Below are 15096 nucleotides of genomic sequence, written 5' to 3' on the forward strand. Positions count from 1 at the left end.
GAATGTGACCTATAACAGGATAATGCATACATTTATCATTTGTTTTCAAAACGGGTTCAAAAAAGTAGGACCCCAAAAATACGTTTATTATAAATAACATTGCATAGAGGAGGGGTGTCCAAAGTGCGGCCAGGGGGCCATTTGCGGCCTGCAGCCATTTTTTTTTAACAAAAATATTCTTAAAATACTACTAAAAAAACAATGCATGTCAAAAAAAAAAAAGACACAAAAGTTGAAATATAATGATAAAAAGTTGCAGTGTTGATTTTAATAACACCTAACTGCCTTGCGGGCAGTTTTTTTTCCTTTAAAACGGTCATTGCTCAAAAAAAAAAAAAAAGAATCAAAATCAATGTTATGAATTATTGATCTAATCAAGTCTCTAATTACTTCAAATCAAATATTTCAGTTTGAAATAGTTTGGGGAAAAATATTGCTGAATTTGTTTGCCATATAAGGAAACTATGTTTTCTTTGACAAAAAAGGCATTAAAAAGTAATAAAAAAAACCATAAAAAAATAAAAACTTACAATCGACATATCTGAAGTTGACTTAGAGCAGGGGTGTCAAACACATTTTAGCACAGGGGCCGCATGGAGGAAAATCTATGCACACGCGGGCCGGACTATTAAAATCATGACATTAAAACTGAAAAACTAAGACAACTTCAGATTGTTTTCTTTGTCTTACTTTGACCAAAAATACAACAAACACGTTTGGAAAATATTACAATAAAAATATAGAAAAAAATACAGGCAGCGGTAAAGTTTAGATCCATGAAGGAAAGAAGAAAGTGAATGAAAGTTTATAACTGAATACATTTACATATGCATAAAAAATTGTTTTCTTTTGTATTATTTTTTTAATGAATGAAGTTACAATTATGACAACCTTTTTCCAAAACACAATATAGAATGTGACCTATAACAGGATAATGCATACATTTATCATTTGTTTTCAAAACGGGTACAAAAAAGTAGGACCCCAAAAATGTACTGTGGGACCCCATTTTTATGACTTGATGGGGTCCCTAGTACCCCATTTGGAAAATTCCTAGCGCCAACACTGATGGAGTATTGGTGCGTGCAAAACAGCAGCAGGCGGCTGTGGCCTGCGGGTCGGTTCTAATCAGTGTTGGGACTAACGCGTTACAAAGTAACGCGTTACTGTAACGCCGTTAGATTCGGCGGTAACTAGTAATCTAACGCGTTATTTTTTTATATTCAGTAATTCAGTTACCGTTACTACATGATGCGTTACTGCGTTATTTTACGTTACTTTTTTTGTAGTATAAAGTGTGTTTTATCGGAGGGCTGCTGTGTCATCGTTCTGATTCTTCTTGTGTCACAAGCCGGAGAAGAGAGAGAGACACGCGCTCTGTGTGTGAGTGTGTGGAGGGAGGAGAGGGGGGGGGGGGGCGTGTCTGATCATGGCGGAGCCAGAAGTCGAGTTTGCTAACATGGAGATATTTTCACTACTTTTCTTTTGTCGAGCACAAAGAAAATAACAATTTAGTTAAATGTAAATTGTGCTTTGGATCAAAGATCCCATCTACTGCCCAAAACAGCAATTCAAATCTGCTGAAACAAGCTACATAGCAACATGCTTCGACGAAGCTAGTAAAGAGAGACAGAGACTCCAATGACACTTCACCACGTAAGGATTAACTCTGCCTCTGCTCATCTTTCAGAACTGAAGGTACACACACTCTGTCAATCATAAAGAGGGATGCTAGTGGGCCAGGCCAATCTTTCCTTATCTCTAAACTAAAACTGGGGAAATGTGTAGAGTGTTCTGGGTTTCAGACATGATTTTGTGTCAGAATTTCTTGAGGAAAAAATGCCTGGTTAGGCTTTGTGTACGTAGTGTGTGCCTTTCTTGCTTTACAGCTATGTTGTTATTATGCTGTTTGTTACTTATGTATGTTATGTTGCAGCTATTTAAAATAGTTTTGTCAATTTGTTCTGGCCAGAAACAAATTGGCCTTTGTAACATATCTTTGTCTTTGTGTGTTGTATGTCGACCACATTGCTTAGCAGAGTTCAGTGATACAAATGTATGTCAAGTTGATCAACAGATTGTATTATTCTCCAGTGCAATAACAGTACTGAAATAAAGGCTAAAAGGGCATTAATTGGAGCCTTAAAAAAAAAGAAGAAAAAAAGAAGTAACTAAATAGTTACTTTTCACAGTAACGCATTACTTTTTGGTGTAAGTAACTGAGTTAGTAACTGAGTTACTTTTGAAATGAAGTAACTAGTAACTATAACTAGTTACTGTTTTTCAGTAACTAACCCAACACTGGTTCTAATACTTCTCAAATATCATCTCGGGGGCCATAGATCATTCATTCCGGCCCGCGGCCCTTGACTTTGACACCCTGATCTTGAGACTTAAGCGTTGAAAGTAAAAAAGAAAACTGACTTATTTTAACACATTTAGGATTAGGGCCCTTTCGGATCCCCAATCATTTTAGTGCGATTTTTTTTTCTTTTCTAAACTGTCTTTGATCAAAAAATAATAATGAATTAAAATCAGTGGTTTTATGGATTATTGACCTATGTAAGGCTTCAATTACTTCACATCAAATATTCCATTTCGAATGTTTGGGGTGGGGAAAATATTGCGTATAATTTATGTTTTTACGAGTGTTGCAGATGGAGTCGTTGTCAAGCCGACTCTATTGCGGCAGTGGCAAAAACAAAACGGGACCGAGAAGATGCCAGGAAAGAAGGACAAAAACTGGACTTCCCAGCAAAAAAATAAGTTTTGACAGGTAAGCAGAGGAGATGTACTATGGGCGACTAGCACTGCATTGAAGGAGAGAAAGTGTGGACGTGGCCGCGAGGAAGGCAGCTGAGCAGGCCGGAGAAGAATTCTCACTAGAACTCAAATAAATGCTCTGTCAGATATCAAAAAAATTTGGAAAGATTTATTGACAATGAGAGTAAGTTTTATTCTTAAATTAATAAAAAAAATGTGCAAAAATCTAACTTCTCATGCAGGGAAAAAGGTGGTGCTTGAGCAGTGGTTAATATTTACTTCTCTAATTATTTATTTTTTATAGTAAACACTGGTATCATATGTGTATATATTGTATCTTCCGATAGAGCTGTTTTGTAGTTGTAAAAAAAAAAAAAAAAAAAAAAAAAAGCCAGATACCGATATACAAACCCCAAAACCAGTGAAGTTGGCATGTTGTGTAAATCGTAAATAAAAACAGAATACAATGATTTGCAAATCCTTTTCAACTTATATTCAATTGAATAGACTGCAAAGACAAAATAGTTAATGTTGGAACTGGGAAACTTTATATTTTGCAAATATTAGCTCATTTGGACTTTGATGCCTGCAACATGTTTCAAAAAAGCTGGCACAAGTGGCAAAAAAGACTGAGAAAGTTGAGGAATGCTCATCAAACACTTATTTGGAACATCCCACAGGTGAACAGGCTAATTGGGAACAGGTGGGTGCCATGATTGGGTGTAAAAGCAGCTTCCATGAAATGCTCAGTCATTCACAACCAAGGATGGGGCGAGGGTCACCACTTTGTGAACAAATGCGTGAGCAAATTTTCGAACAGTTTAAGAACATTTCTCAATGAGCTATTGAAAGGAATTTAGGGATTTCAACATCTACAGTCTGTAATATCATCAATAGGTTGAGGGAATCTGGAGAAGTCACCAAAATTGAAAACAAACATTGAATGCCTGTGACCTTTGATCTCTCAGTATGTAAAGGATATCACCACATGGGCTCAGGAACACTTCAGAAAACCACTGTCAGTAACTACAGTTCATCACTACATCTGTAAGTGCAAGTTAAAACTCTACTACGCAAAGCGAAAGCCATTTATCAACAACACCCAGAAACGCCGCCGGCTTCGCTGGGCCCGAGCTCATCTAAGATGGACTGATGCAAAGTGGAAATGTGTTCTGTGGTCTGACGAGTTCACATTTCAAATTGTTTTTGGAAACTGTGGACGTCGTGTCCTCCGGACCAAAGAAGAAAAGAACCATCCCGACTGTTATATGCGCAAAGTTCAAAAGCCAGCATCTGTGATGGTATGGGGGTTTATTAGTGTCCAAGGCATGGGTAACTTACACATCTGTGAAGGCACCATTAATGCTGAAAGGTACATACAGGTTTTGGAGCAACATATGTTGCCATCCAAGCAACGTTATCATGGACGCCCCTGCTTATTTCAGCAATACAATGCCAAGCCACATTCTGCACGTGTTACAACAGCGTGACTTCGTAGGAAAAGAGTGCGGGTACTTGACTGGCCTACCTGTAGTCCAGACAGCCAGAAGCCTAAAATACCACAAAGGAGAACCCGGACTGTTGAACAACTTAAGCTGTACATCAAGCAAGAATGGGAAATAATTCCACCTGAAAAGCTTTAAAAATTGGTCTCCTCAGTTCCCAAACGTTAACTGAATGTTGTTAAAAGGGAAGGCCATGTATTTCTGTGGTAAAAATGCCTCTGTGCCAACTTTTTTGCAATGTGTTGCTGCCATTAAATTCAAAGTTATTGATTATTTGCACAAAAAAAAAGTTTCTCAGTTCGAACATTACATATCTTGTCTTTGCAGTCCATTCAATTGAATATAAGTTGAAAAGGATTTGCAAATCATTGTTTTCTGTTTTTATTTACGATTTGCACAACGTGCCAACTTCACTGATTTTGGGTTTTGTATACAGTATATCAATCAATCAATCAAAGTTGACTTATATAGCCCTAAATCACGAGTGTATACAGTGTGTGTGTATACATACATATTAAAGTTAAAGTACCCATGATTGTCACACACACACTAGGTGTGGCGAAATTGTTCTCTGCATTTGACCCATCACCCTTGATCACCCCCGGGAGGTGAGGGGAGCAGTGGGCAGCAGCGGTGGCCGCGCCCGAGAATCATTTTTGGTGATTTAACCCCCAATTCCAACCCTTGATGCTGAATGCCAAGCAGGGAGGTAATGGGTCCTATTTTTATAGCCATCCATCCATTTTCTGCCGCTTATATATATATATATATATATAGTCAAGGTTTCTGTGGTTTATACGTTATACAGTGCTCAATACCGGGGTAGAGCGGAATATACGTTAGGTCAGGAAAAAACACAAGAGGCAGGGAAACCTGCGAAACAGGCTTGTAGGGATGATATAGCCTCTTGTGTTTTTTCCTACAGTATATGTACAATACAGTATAAGTGTGTGTTTGTGTATGTATGTATGTACTGTAATAATACTGAAATGTGTAAATTCCTGGAACTTACGAATGGTCCAGAAGTTGACATAACAAGCTCTCAGGGCAGGGAGTGCTGGGAGGAAGCGTAGGCAATGGGTCACAGGTGACATTTCTTGGGGTGCAAGTTGGCTTCGTTGAATCATTAAACATCCAATCATAGGCTGTCTCATCACAGCAGTCGTCCACCTCCATCTGCCCGTCTCTGCGTATGCACGAGTCCCCGCCACATACTCCTGGAAACAAATGTGAGAGGAATCATGTCAGAATAAGTCCAAATGAAGCGTCCTTTTCCATGCAAACCCACCGCATTGCCCCTGAGTGTTCATCAGGAAGTGCTCCATCGCCAAAGTGACCTCCACTGTGTAGTATGGCGTGAGAGAGACGTGGGAGCGTACCTGAGGAAGGTACACTGACACCACATAGCCTGTGGTCTCAAACATGAACCCAAGCTGTTCATATGGCGGCTCTATGCTCACAGTATTCAAGGTCGCCTGTAATAATACAACAATAATGGCCTTCACCAGGATTTCCGCCCTCATGTGGCCAATTAGGGGAAGCAGCTCGCAGCTTACCTGAACCGCCGACCCTCCTGGTATGACAGTAAGCCTTGCTGTGTTGTTGTTATAGCGCAAGATGACGCCTTTGGCGCAGGAGCCGGGGAGGTTACAGTCAAAGTTGTCAATGGCGACGGTGAGGTGATGACGCGGCCTCGTCTCCTCCATCAGGATGTAGGTGCACTCGTCCAGGAAATCAAAGGGAACGCCACTGAAGGTGATGTAGTGGGGGTCGCCGTAGATGTCGCACACACCTGAAATGTATAGGAATATATTCTGTTGGAGTATTTTCACTAGTAAAGAGAATATGTTTGTATTTGGGTTGCAGTCCACGGTAAATATGTTTGCATTTGCACTGCAGAACCTCCAAATCCAAGTTCTTTCAATTTCAAAATCATCTGACCGTAGGGAAAAAGTGAAGTAGTCATTTCCAGGCTCAAACGGTCCCCATCATAAAGCTATAGCAATGTTTTAAGTAAGATTTGTAACTAATACAGGTGTAAAAATAAGCGAATTATAGGGATGGTCTAAATAAGGCGCGTCAAACTCATTTTCACTGAGGGTCACTTTGCAGTTATGGCTGCCCTCGGAGGGCCGCTTGTAACAGTGAATAATACATGATTATAAATGTGCAAAGATTTACCTTTATAATATTTTTATTCAATTGCGCATGCATTTAATTATATATTGTCCTACGTACACCGTAGACTGGCAGCTCAGTCGCCATCATTTTATCGTATAGTTTAATCCAATCCAATCCAATCCACTTTATTTATATAGCACATTTAAACAACAAAAATGTTTCCAAAGTGCTGCACAACAATATTAAAAACAATATTAACAACAATAATCAAATATTATCCTTAGCTCCACCAATGACTGAATAAAAATAAAAAATAAATAAATATAGAACCAATATAAAAACAATATAAAAATAACTATGATTAAAAACGATTTTAAAGGGAAAAAACAATTAAAACAGTAAATAGAAATCAAAATGTATAAAAAAACAAAACACAGAAGACAACAGAGGACCACACAACTCACGTAGTGTTAAAAGCCAAAGAATAAACGTGGGTCTTAAGACGAGACTTAAAACACTCCACTGTGGGAGCAGTTTGAACATGGAGGGGCAGAGTGTTCCAGAGCTTAGGGCCGACCACAGAGAAGGCCCTGTCTCCCCTGGATTTAAGTCTGGTCTTGGGCACCACGAGCTGGAGCTGGCTCTCGGACCTCAGAGCGCGCGCAGGAGTGTAAATTTGGATGAGGTCCGAGATATACTGAGGATGCCAGTCCATGTAAAGCTTTAAAAACAAACAGCAAGGATTTAAAATCAATTCTAAAATGAACAGGGAGCCAGTGCAAACTCTGAAGAATTGGCTTTTTATATATATATATATGTATGTATGTATGTATGTGTGTGTGTGTATATATATATATATATATATATATATATATATATATATATATATCCATCCATTTTCTTCCGCTTATCCGAGGTCGGGTCGCGGGGGCAGCAGCCTAAGCAGGGAAATATATATATATATATCTATCTGTGTGTGTGTTTAAATTATGGTGTTTTTACAGCATAAAACTGTCAAAGGAAAATGGCACCACTGTTTCTTTTGATGTTAAAATTGTGGCGACAGTGCAGCAAATTCTTTTTACTGTAAAATCTATTGTTGTTGGTGTTTTTTATGTTGTGTTGTCGTAAATAGAAAAACGGTACCAGAGCTTCTGGACTTCGAGAAGTTACAAAAATGAGTCCCTTATTTACTTGAAATGTACGACAATTTCTGGCAATACTACCTTAGCGAGAAAACATCGGTGCCAAAATGACTTACAGTCGCACGTCCACGTTTCACAGCATCCATCAGAGATCTTCACAGCTTTCCCCCTGGGACAGGAGGGCCTTTCAGTCTCTGGACAAACCGCCGAAGTCATCTCTATCTTGCCATCAGTGCATTTCTTGTGGAAGCAATCTTCGGTCCACATTTCGCCACAAATCCACTTTGTCTTGCGTCTTAGGTCTACGCACTCACACACTAGTAAAATGCAAAAAGGACAAAAAGGTTAGAAGAAGCAGGGAAATTTACTGGTCTATACATTACCAGTTGACATGATTTAAAGCTACACTTAAGAACTTTCAGTTTTGGTTGACTTTGGCGGCGCCAGTGGACTATAGTGTTAGTGTTTTGCCAGAAGACCACCACATTTCCAATATAGCGTCAAACTGACATAATGTTCGCTGAAATATTGGCACAAATATTAGGTCTCTAATGGCTATGCTGATGTTAAACAGCAGACATTATCAAGAAATGATCTTGGATTGCGCTACAAAAAAAGACTCTACTACCAAGACTGTATCGGGGCGGATGCAGGTCTGAAGCAAAGGAAGACCGGCGGTAAAGTTTTATCAAAGGAAGTAGTGTGGAACTATCACACTGGGGGCTATTTATTGCAACCACACAAATTTCCGATAGCCAACAGTAGCATTATTGTTTTGATTTAAGCATCGGAAGTCACTTACTTATTTAGCAAGAACAGAGCCAAGGCAGCATCGGTCTGATAGCCCGAGGCAAAACTTTTCGTTTCTTTGGTTGTGATAGCAGTAATTGCACGTAGGCGTTCTCATCGACTTCCGTCTTTAACGAATAGAGAAAGAGGGAGTGACGTATGCCGTGAAGCAAGTCTGCACATTTGGGAATCTATATACATGATAAATTAAATTGGAAACTGTACATAAATATACTCAAGACAAAGATGGCAAAAATGATTGCTATGTTGCATACAATTTAAAAACTGTAAATCAAAAGGTTCTTAACATGTTATATAATTATTTCGTACTCCCATATCTTAATTATTGTGTTGAAATCTTGGGTAACAATTACAAATCAAACATCAACTCTATGTTCTTACTTCAAAAGAAAGCCATTATAATTGTAAATTATGCGGATTGTTATGACCATACTAATGCTCTCTTTATTAAATTAAAAACATTAAAACTGCACGATCTTTTTGACCTCAACACTGCTATTGTGACGTATAAATCTCATAACCACATGCTGCCTGGGTGTCTACAGGAGAGGTTCAAACCTAGGGAGAGTCCCTATTTAATAATACATTTATTTGTATTTAGTTTTTTATTTTATTGTATTTTCTTATTTGTAGATTTTGCAATTTGGCGCACCCTCCAGCCTATTGTGTCACCTATCAGCAAAGCCGGCCCCTGGCGTGAATCTTTAGGCACCTAACGATTCGATCCGATTCCGATTACTGGTGTGATGATTCTATTCAGAATCGATTTTTGATTCAACACAATTCTTGATTCAAACCGATTCTCGCAATGTATTATTTGGTATAATTATAATTCAACTTTTTCAAAACAGGTTACAAGTTAGAAGTTTTATGGAGATGGCCTAAAAAACGTGGATTCTCTTAAAAACATTTTAAATACATTTTTGAAAATTATGAATCAATTTAGAATCGGGTTAAATAAGAATCTCGATTCGGATGTGAATCGATTTTTTTGTGCGCTCAGTTTTTTTTAATTAGAGGTTATATTTAGAATAGGGTTTAATGATGTTCAACCTGGCGTTGTGGAGGTTGTTGGTTGCGACGTAGTCGGCGGCACACTGATTGTCGTGGTCGACTGTGTCGTCGGGGTCGACTGTGTCGTTGTGGTCGACGGTGTCGCCGTGGTCGACGGTGTCGCCGTGGTCGACCGTGTTGTAGTAGTCGAGGCTGTGGTCCCTTGTGTCGTGGTTGAGGATGTTGTAGTACTCGATGGATGCTCAGTTGAAGACGGGGTTTGTGTAGTAGTTGGTGGCGCTTCTGTAAAAATGCAAAGTTAGAATAGAAACCCAAACTGTATACATGTTTGAAATAAACTTCAACCAACCAACCAACCAACCTAACCTAACCTCCTGGGAACCAGCGTTCCTTGCAGTGGATATTTGTTTTTGCTCTATTTCTTTAGAATAAAATAGCCCTCTTGTGCAAAACTTGCAAGAGGATAAATCCCAAATACCATAGAAATGGATAATGATGAATCATGAGTACTTACCACACCTGATTGTTCCATTTACACAAGAGCTGACAAAAAAAAAAGACACAGGTGAGTTACAAAAGTAGTATAATATTTCTTTTTAGCCAATGGGATGGAACTTACCACTCAGTTCCTTGAATCATCATTACTCTCCCTGGTTGGATAATGGTGTTATTAAAATAGCAGGTACAGTCTATCAATTGGGTGCATATGCCTCTGTTTTCATCGTAATATGGAACGTCTTCGGGACATCTGGGATAGCAACCTTTTACGCACAAAGATGTGATCAATTTCTAATAATCAGCACTTTAAAAAAATATATGTATATTTTTTTTCCCAAAAGATACCTTCCAGCTTGAGCGAGGAATGGCTACTTTTGCCACAGGTTTGGACTCGTCCACAGGCTTCATAGTGCCAGGTGCACTGGTCCTGCTCATTGTAGTAGTCGCAGTAGACCGCTAAATTAACACAGTCATGTTAAGTTGCGTATTTATTTTGCTCAGGGACGACCCCTACACTTCTGGGGTGCAAATTATTATAGGATTCATGCATTTGCCTATTTTTAATTTTGTTTTAGAAACAGATGGATCGTCTTGTATTGGGGTCTCCACATTTCTACATGTTAACCGGCAGGTCACATCAAGCCAGTTATCCGCAAGCGTTTCAGAGTTTTTCTTCCTGTCTCACACACACACACACACACACACACACACACACACACACACACACACACACACACACACACACACACACACACACACACACACACACACACACACCAGTGACCTGGAGAAATACAGAAGATTTTATCTTTGAAAATAATTTCTGTCTTGAAAAAGGGGTGGACGGGGTCGTCTTATATTTAGGGTCTACAAAATTCTACATTGCGTTAACTGACAGGGAGCACCAAGCGAGTTATCCTCAAGCCAATCATTTTTTTCTCCTGTTAAACGTTCACACCGTTGTCCAGGATAAAATACGATTTTTGTCTTGAAAAAGAGGGGTCGTCTTTTATTCGAGGTTTACATATTTTTACATCTTAACCGAGACACAGCACCAAAAAAGTTATTTCCAAACGAGTCTGAGCTTTTCTTCCCGTCACTCACTCACACACACACACACACACACACTAGTGTCCTGAAGAAATGTAGATGATTTTCTCTTACACAATAGTTTTTGTCCTGAAGAAAGAGGGGTCATCTTATATTTGCGGTGTACAAGGCTCTACATGTTAGCTGACAGAGGGCACCAAACGAGTTATCCCCAAGCCAGTCAGAGCTTTTCTTCCTGTCACTCAGACACACACCAGTGTCCTGGAGAAACGCGGAGGATATAGTCAAGCAAAATAGTTTTGTCTGAAAAAAGAGGGGTTATCCATTATTTGAGGTCTACCGATTTGTACATGTTAACTGACATGTCATCAAACAGTTATGACCAAGCTTTTCTTCCTGTCACTCACGCACACCAGTGACCTGGAGAAATGCGGACAATTTTGTTGTACAAAATAGTTTTCGTCTTGAAAAAGAGGGCCCATCCTATATTTGAGGTCTACAGATACCTCCATGTGAGCTGACATGTGGTACCAAAACGAGTTATCCCTCAGAAGTTATCACTCCCAACACACCAGTGACCTGGAGAAATGCAGACGATGTTGTCTTACAAAATACTTTTTGTCTGGCAAAAGAGGGCGTTGTTTTATATGGTCGTGTAATATTCTGATCAGTAGGCTCTGCATGTTTACAACTATTTTTTAAGTAGCTGTGATTACCATATTGACTTGAAAACAAAAACTATTTTTAAGACAAACTTTTAAAGATGGGTCATCGTATATTTGGGGTTTACATGCAGTCGCTTTTCTGCCTGCCACTCACACACCCTAGTAACCTGGCGAGATGCGACCGCTTTTGTCCGAAAAACATTTTTTTCTGGAAAGAGGTGGTTTGTCTTTTATTCAGAGCCGTCTTATATTCAGGTCAATATGGACAGTGGTAAACATATGCATAGCTCTTAGTGGTTTATCATTACTTACGACACAAATCGGGCGTTCTCCATTTCACGCAGACATCTTTATCACTGCAGGCCTCTGCGTAGGCTGCCACGGCCGTGCAGAAGCCCAAGAACTTCCCTTCAAACTCACAGGCGCAGGACTCCTCCACGCAGCTGTGGTAGTAAGGCTGCGGGTCTACCTGAATTTCGGTAGAACAACGTTGACGTATGACACCGGAAAAGGCCAGCTGCATTGTCTGCAGTCCTACTTTGAGGTGGCAGTCTTTGAAGGCGTCTCCGGTCAGGATCATGCAGCGCCGCTGGGCCCAGGCCAAGCAGTAGGAGTTGTGTTCGCACGGGAACACGTCAGCGGTCACATCCGAACACGGAGGCGTGGCCGTTTTCCAGCTGTTACCGAAGGCAAGGGGGTTTGCCATAACTGGAAACAAGTACGCTGCTGTTAAAGTAGTGCATGATCAAACCTCAGCAAAAAACTATTTCTGTCCATCGAAGACATTAAAATTGTCTATCTGTTTGGAACTGTGATAACAGGTGGGTTGGGCAGAGCTCTGGGCACTCAGACTTTGATTATTTCTGAAATAAATTGCAAACTGGATAACATCTTGGAGAGGCTTTCTGCCCTGCAAGGCGGAATTATGACAAATTTGGAGGCCAGGACGGACAACTAGAGCAGACTAAACCATTTCAATATGTCTGTTCGCCCCTAGCCAAAACAATCCTTATCTACAACTCGCCTCCCTCAGCACTGGCCTTGGCAGGGATATTCCTGTACATACCCCAGTGAGACCATCGCAGTGAAAGACGTTCTGAAATCCCTTCCCCCTTCTTCCAGGACACCTGGGACGTCGCACCCACGGACTACTCGTACACAGATATGCTCACACACACACCCCATCGCCATCCTGTTGCAAGTCTTGCGTTTTTGTGTCGTAATATATGCTCCTATGTTCTTTTTTTGCTGAAATTGTTACCTGGTCTCAAACTGAGCCCCGCCTCAATCCACACACCCCTTTCCTTCCTAACTCTTTCTGGGGCGCAACCCATCAGTCTTCCTGTTCTGTCTCCTCCTGTATACTGTCTGTTCTTGGACATGTTGTACTGAAAACTAATTTTTGTTGTACTTTTTAAGCGTAGTGACAATAATTCAAATTCTATTTTATTTTAATGTACCTGCAGAGCCATGTATTTGAAGATCATTCATCTCGTTGGAATCGAGGTTTCCGCAAAGGCCGCATACCCGACTCTGGTTGAAAAATGTAAGTCGTTCGTAAAACTGCAGGAAGTGACCGTGCGGTTCATACTGTTTGTCTCTCACCCTCCAGGTGGAAGACAGCTCCACAGCGATGCGGGTGTGTTTGTCCCAGATGAGAGTCATGTTCCTGCTCGGCACCGAGATCACCACGTAGAGTCCCACCGTGTGCGCGGTGTAGAGTGAACTCTCCGACAGAGACGAGGCCTTATGGAGGTATCTGGTCACCCCCGTGTCGCTCAACGTTAACGTGACTTGGTCCTTAAGAGGAGGAAGTAACGCCGACTCGTGTTATGTTACGATTTGAGCGAGAAGAGTGGCATGCGAGAAAAAAGGTTCACCTTTAGCTCCAGAGTGACTATGCGAGAGCAGGTGAGGGCCTCATCGCAACAAGGTACACGCTCCACTTTGACAGAGAAAGTACCCTTTCCTGTTCCACAACCATCCTGAAACACAAATAGTGGCCTTAAAGCATGGGAGTCCACACTTCTTCCACTGAAATATGAAAGCACTTTGATATTTTTCTTTTTCAAAACCATTAGGGCTCCCCTCAATTTTGGTGAATCTTAAAAGGTCCCTCTGACCCAAATGGGTCCCCGTTAATAAGTGATTAAAAAATCAGTCATATATTATTTGTTTTTACTTTCAACACTTAAATATCTATAGATCAGCTCCAGATCTATCTGTTGCCATCAAGTGTGATATTTTTTTGTTTTGTTTTATGCCGTTTTTCCCTCAAAGAAAACCCAGTTTTCTACAGCAAAAACACAAAATATGCAGTATTTTCCCCAAAATATTTTTCAAAATGGAATATTTGATGTGAAACAATTAGAGCCTGACATAGGTAAATAATTCATAACAACAATGCTTTTGATTCATTTTTTTTTTTTTTTTTAACAATGACCATCTGAAGGTCCAAAAGGGCCCCACTCATAAAGGTGTTAAAAATAAGTCATATATCAATTATATATTATTTTTACTTTCAATGCTTGAATCTGTAGATGAACTAGAAATATATCCGATTACAAAGTTACATTTTTTCAAACAACACTTTTAAAGTAAAAAAAAAACAGCCCGCAAAGCAGCTTTGTGTTATTAGTGTCAATATTGCAACATGTTCCGGTTACATTACACCTGTTTGCTCTTTTATTCCAATGTTATGTTCTTTTTTTGTATTTAGCATTTTTAAAATTAGCCGCGGGTCTCAAATGGGCCCAGGGTCGCCTTTTGGACACCCCTGCCATACACCCCTGGGTTTCCTGCACATTGTGCCTGTGAAAATTGTTATCAATCATAGCATTAATTATACAGCAGTGATGGTTACATGATGTCTTAGAGAGTGTACGGCACACTCACTACCTGTATCAACACTGCGCTGATACTGTGTTAGTGTTTCATAATGGTGGATTCTGCTGGTTGAAAAAAGGTCACTACATTTGACCTGCCAATTAAATTAATAGTTGGATTATCTGTTTATTAAAATCCCTGCTGCTTCAATAGTCATAGCTATTAGAGATGCGCGGATAGGCAATTTATTTCATCCGCAACCGCGGCAGAAAGTCGTCAACCATCCGCCATCCACCCGATGTAACGTTTGATCAGAACTGCACCCGCCCGCCATCCGCCCGTTGTTATATATCTAATATTAATAAAAAAAATTAAAAAAAGGGTGAAAACTACGCGAATTGCACCTTGTGCAGACAAGATTTTTCGATCGGTCACGGAGGAATTAGTGATGTAAAAGACCACGTTGGGACAAAAAAACACAAGTCTAATGCCGTTGCTAGCGATACAAGTGGAAAACTTTCAACGTTTTTCGTCGCCCAAACAGATTCTTTGGATGTGATAAATGCCGAAGTTTTATTTACGGAGGCAATAATTGAGCATGGACTTCCAATCGCACTGGCTGATCACATGGGACAGTTAATAATGTAATGCAACCTTTAAAAATCATTACGCGGTGATCGCGATCCCAAAAATAAACTT

At 40.0% G+C, this 15096-nt stretch overlaps 1 protein-coding gene across 1 annotated transcript in view; it reads right to left on the reverse strand.

Annotated features, from left to right (window-relative positions):
• The window catches only part of LOC133606995 (mucin-6), a 75654-nt gene that overhangs the window by 40020 nt on the left and 20538 nt on the right, over nucleotides 1–15096 (reverse strand). Inside the window, exons 21-33 of the mRNA XM_061961499.1 lie at nucleotides 13452–13556; nucleotides 13177–13371; nucleotides 13032–13104; nucleotides 12110–12279; nucleotides 11884–12040; nucleotides 10202–10312; nucleotides 9978–10119; nucleotides 9873–9901; nucleotides 9398–9640; nucleotides 7651–7851; nucleotides 5825–6060; nucleotides 5557–5743; nucleotides 5281–5485 (exon numbers count right to left, since the gene is read on the reverse strand). Of these exons, the coding sequence (XP_061817483.1) occupies nucleotides 5281–5485; nucleotides 5557–5743; nucleotides 5825–6060; nucleotides 7651–7851; nucleotides 9398–9640; nucleotides 9873–9901; nucleotides 9978–10119; nucleotides 10202–10312; nucleotides 11884–12040; nucleotides 12110–12279; nucleotides 13032–13104; nucleotides 13177–13371; nucleotides 13452–13556 (2054 nt within the window). The remainder of the gene's footprint in view (nucleotides 1–5280; nucleotides 5486–5556; nucleotides 5744–5824; nucleotides 6061–7650; nucleotides 7852–9397; nucleotides 9641–9872; nucleotides 9902–9977; nucleotides 10120–10201; nucleotides 10313–11883; nucleotides 12041–12109; nucleotides 12280–13031; nucleotides 13105–13176; nucleotides 13372–13451; nucleotides 13557–15096) is intronic.

Source organism: Nerophis lumbriciformis, linkage group LG05, assembly GCF_033978685.3.
Source record: "Nerophis lumbriciformis linkage group LG05, RoL_Nlum_v2.1, whole genome shotgun sequence".
NCBI lineage: Eukaryota > Metazoa > Chordata > Actinopteri > Syngnathiformes > Syngnathidae > Nerophis > Nerophis lumbriciformis.